The 2,076-nt window shown below is 47.2% G+C and overlaps 1 protein-coding gene across 1 annotated transcript in view; it reads left to right on the top strand.

Moving 5' to 3' along the window:
• The first annotated feature begins 1,506 nt into the window (after window positions 1-1,506).
• Window positions 1,507-2,076, top strand: part of ATG14 (autophagy related 14) — a 20,216-nt gene continuing 19,646 nt past the window's right edge. The window contains exon 1 of the mRNA XM_009289881.2: window positions 1,507-1,604. Coding sequence (XP_009288156.1) covers window positions 1,507-1,604 — 98 coding nt within the window. The remainder of the gene's footprint in view (window positions 1,605-2,076) is intronic.

The following is a 2,076-nucleotide window of genomic DNA, read 5'->3' on the forward strand; positions in this document are numbered from 1 at the left end:
ATTACTGAAGTCCTCTCAGATAATGGGAGTTTGTTGCTTGGCCCAGACAAAAACATGTTGGTTAGGAACTGCCTTTAAAAGGGACTTGAGGAAAATACAGTGGGGTTCTTGTACTTTATCTCCACGTGAACTCAAGGCTTCCTTTGCAAAAGGTTTCATGCTCAGACTGGAACAGCGTAGAGATTATTGCAAAGGCTTCCTTTGCAAACGGTGCATGCTCAGACTGGAACAGCGTAGAGATTATCCCTTGACTGTTCTGGTACCTCCTGTGATTCTCTGGAAGCAAGGTGGTTGTTTTTTTTTTTCCAGAACAGGGCTTTGTGCTGCTGGGGTTTGTCTTGTGTCCGCCCCTCGTTTCCTGCTGAAGGTGGGCCAGATCTGCCAGGAAACTCCCTGAGCCACTAGAGGTTGCTGTTAGATGACTTAAGCGTAACCCTGGCCAAATGCTGCCTCTGTCCTTCTTGATGGAAATACACAATATGGGCAATGGCTTAATACAGAACAGGGTGTCACAGTCTTGCTGGGCTTAGCTTTGCTGTCACAAGTTTATTTCTGATTCGGTGAGGATGTGATTTCAGCTTCTGTGTCTGTAATATGTCTCGCGAGTGCTTCTGTAACTGTCTGCTCTTCTGGAAAAAAGTTTGAAAAACTTCACGCACTTCCTTATGATAAACTGGTCTTAACTATGTTATCAGTTTCTTTGTCACAGTCAAACTGTGTATTTCCATGCTCAAATCTATTCTGAACAGAGGCTGGCTTTTCTGCTTGTTTTCTAACACTGTAGACTTTCCACAGCTATGGGCTGGACTTTTATTTGCATTGTAGCTGTAAAAGCTGATAATCTTTTGCAAGTGAAAAACAACCTGCTTTTATTGGGATGCTGGAAAAAGTTTAAGATGAGCCCTCTTCAAGAAATTGCATCTTAATTAAGAGCTTGCCACATAATTTTACCAGTAAAGTTAATGTTCTTTAAAAGCGTGGATAAAGACTTACAGAAGTGGGCTCTGTGCCTTTTCACGGAGCTGCTGATAACTTAATGTTTGCTATGGTAACTCTTTGTCTTAAAAACAACTATCTTGGTTCTACCTACATAGTGCTGTTCATGCTAGTGTTTTGTAGCACTTAAATACACTAGGAAGGGAAACAATACAGGCTGGGATTCTCTCTTTTTTTTTTTAAACTGGGACATGTTTTGGTTTTGTTGTTTTATTTTTTTTTAAGGGGGGTATTGCTTTAAGTTATTCTGGCTTGTGCGGACTCTGTCTCCCTTCTAATTGCCTGGTGTTTCCTACTCTGTCCTCACACAGAGGACTGGCTTTTAGGTACTAGTTGATCATACCCATTTAACTCTTGATCCTGGCTCCAACCTTGAGGCTGGGGTGAGGAAACCTACTAGCCTCTCTTAAGGACGCGTATCAATATTTGCCACTTTTCTTATGCAAATTGTTCTTGCTATTATTGTAAATATAACCCCAAGGGCCTGACTTTCATTGGTATGCATAGTCCATGCGGCAGTGTTACTGGCTGGCTATGGTGCAGATGGCCCCCTTGGGCCCGCAGCGAAGGGTAACCGCAGTTGGAGCCCCACCACGGCCCTGCGACTGGTCAGGGCGTCCTTCCTTGGGAGGTCAAACGATGCCTCTCCTGGGTTACAGACCAGCAGTACCTGTGTGAGGTTCATGTGATGAACACCCAGCACCCCAGGAACCAGAATACAACCACGCTGCTTACTGCAGGCTTCGGCAAGCCATGATGGCAGATGTGTGGCGGATGCTGTTTAGGTTATTGTTACTTCGGCTTTTTCAAAGAACAGAAAATCGCCCGATTTCCTTACCAGGCCCCCGGGCTGGCTGACCTGCCTGCTGTGGGCCAGAGCCTGTGCCGCTGCTCGCCCACCATACCCTCCCCCGGGAGCAGGGAAGGGGCAGCCCTCCCTTCAGCAGGTGCTCCAGCCGGCCAGCCTCCGAGGCCGAGAGAAGGAAAACCCAAATGTTTACTTTTAAGGCCGCCATGCGGCTGCCTCTCCCTGCGGTACCTGCCCTGACGGAGGGGGGTGCCCCCCGCCCTCTGGGCTGG

This window comes from Aptenodytes forsteri, unplaced genomic scaffold, assembly GCF_000699145.1.
Source record: "Aptenodytes forsteri isolate BGI_AS27 unplaced genomic scaffold, ASM69914v1 Scaffold76, whole genome shotgun sequence".
NCBI classification, from domain to species: Eukaryota; Metazoa; Chordata; class Aves; order Sphenisciformes; family Spheniscidae; genus Aptenodytes; species Aptenodytes forsteri.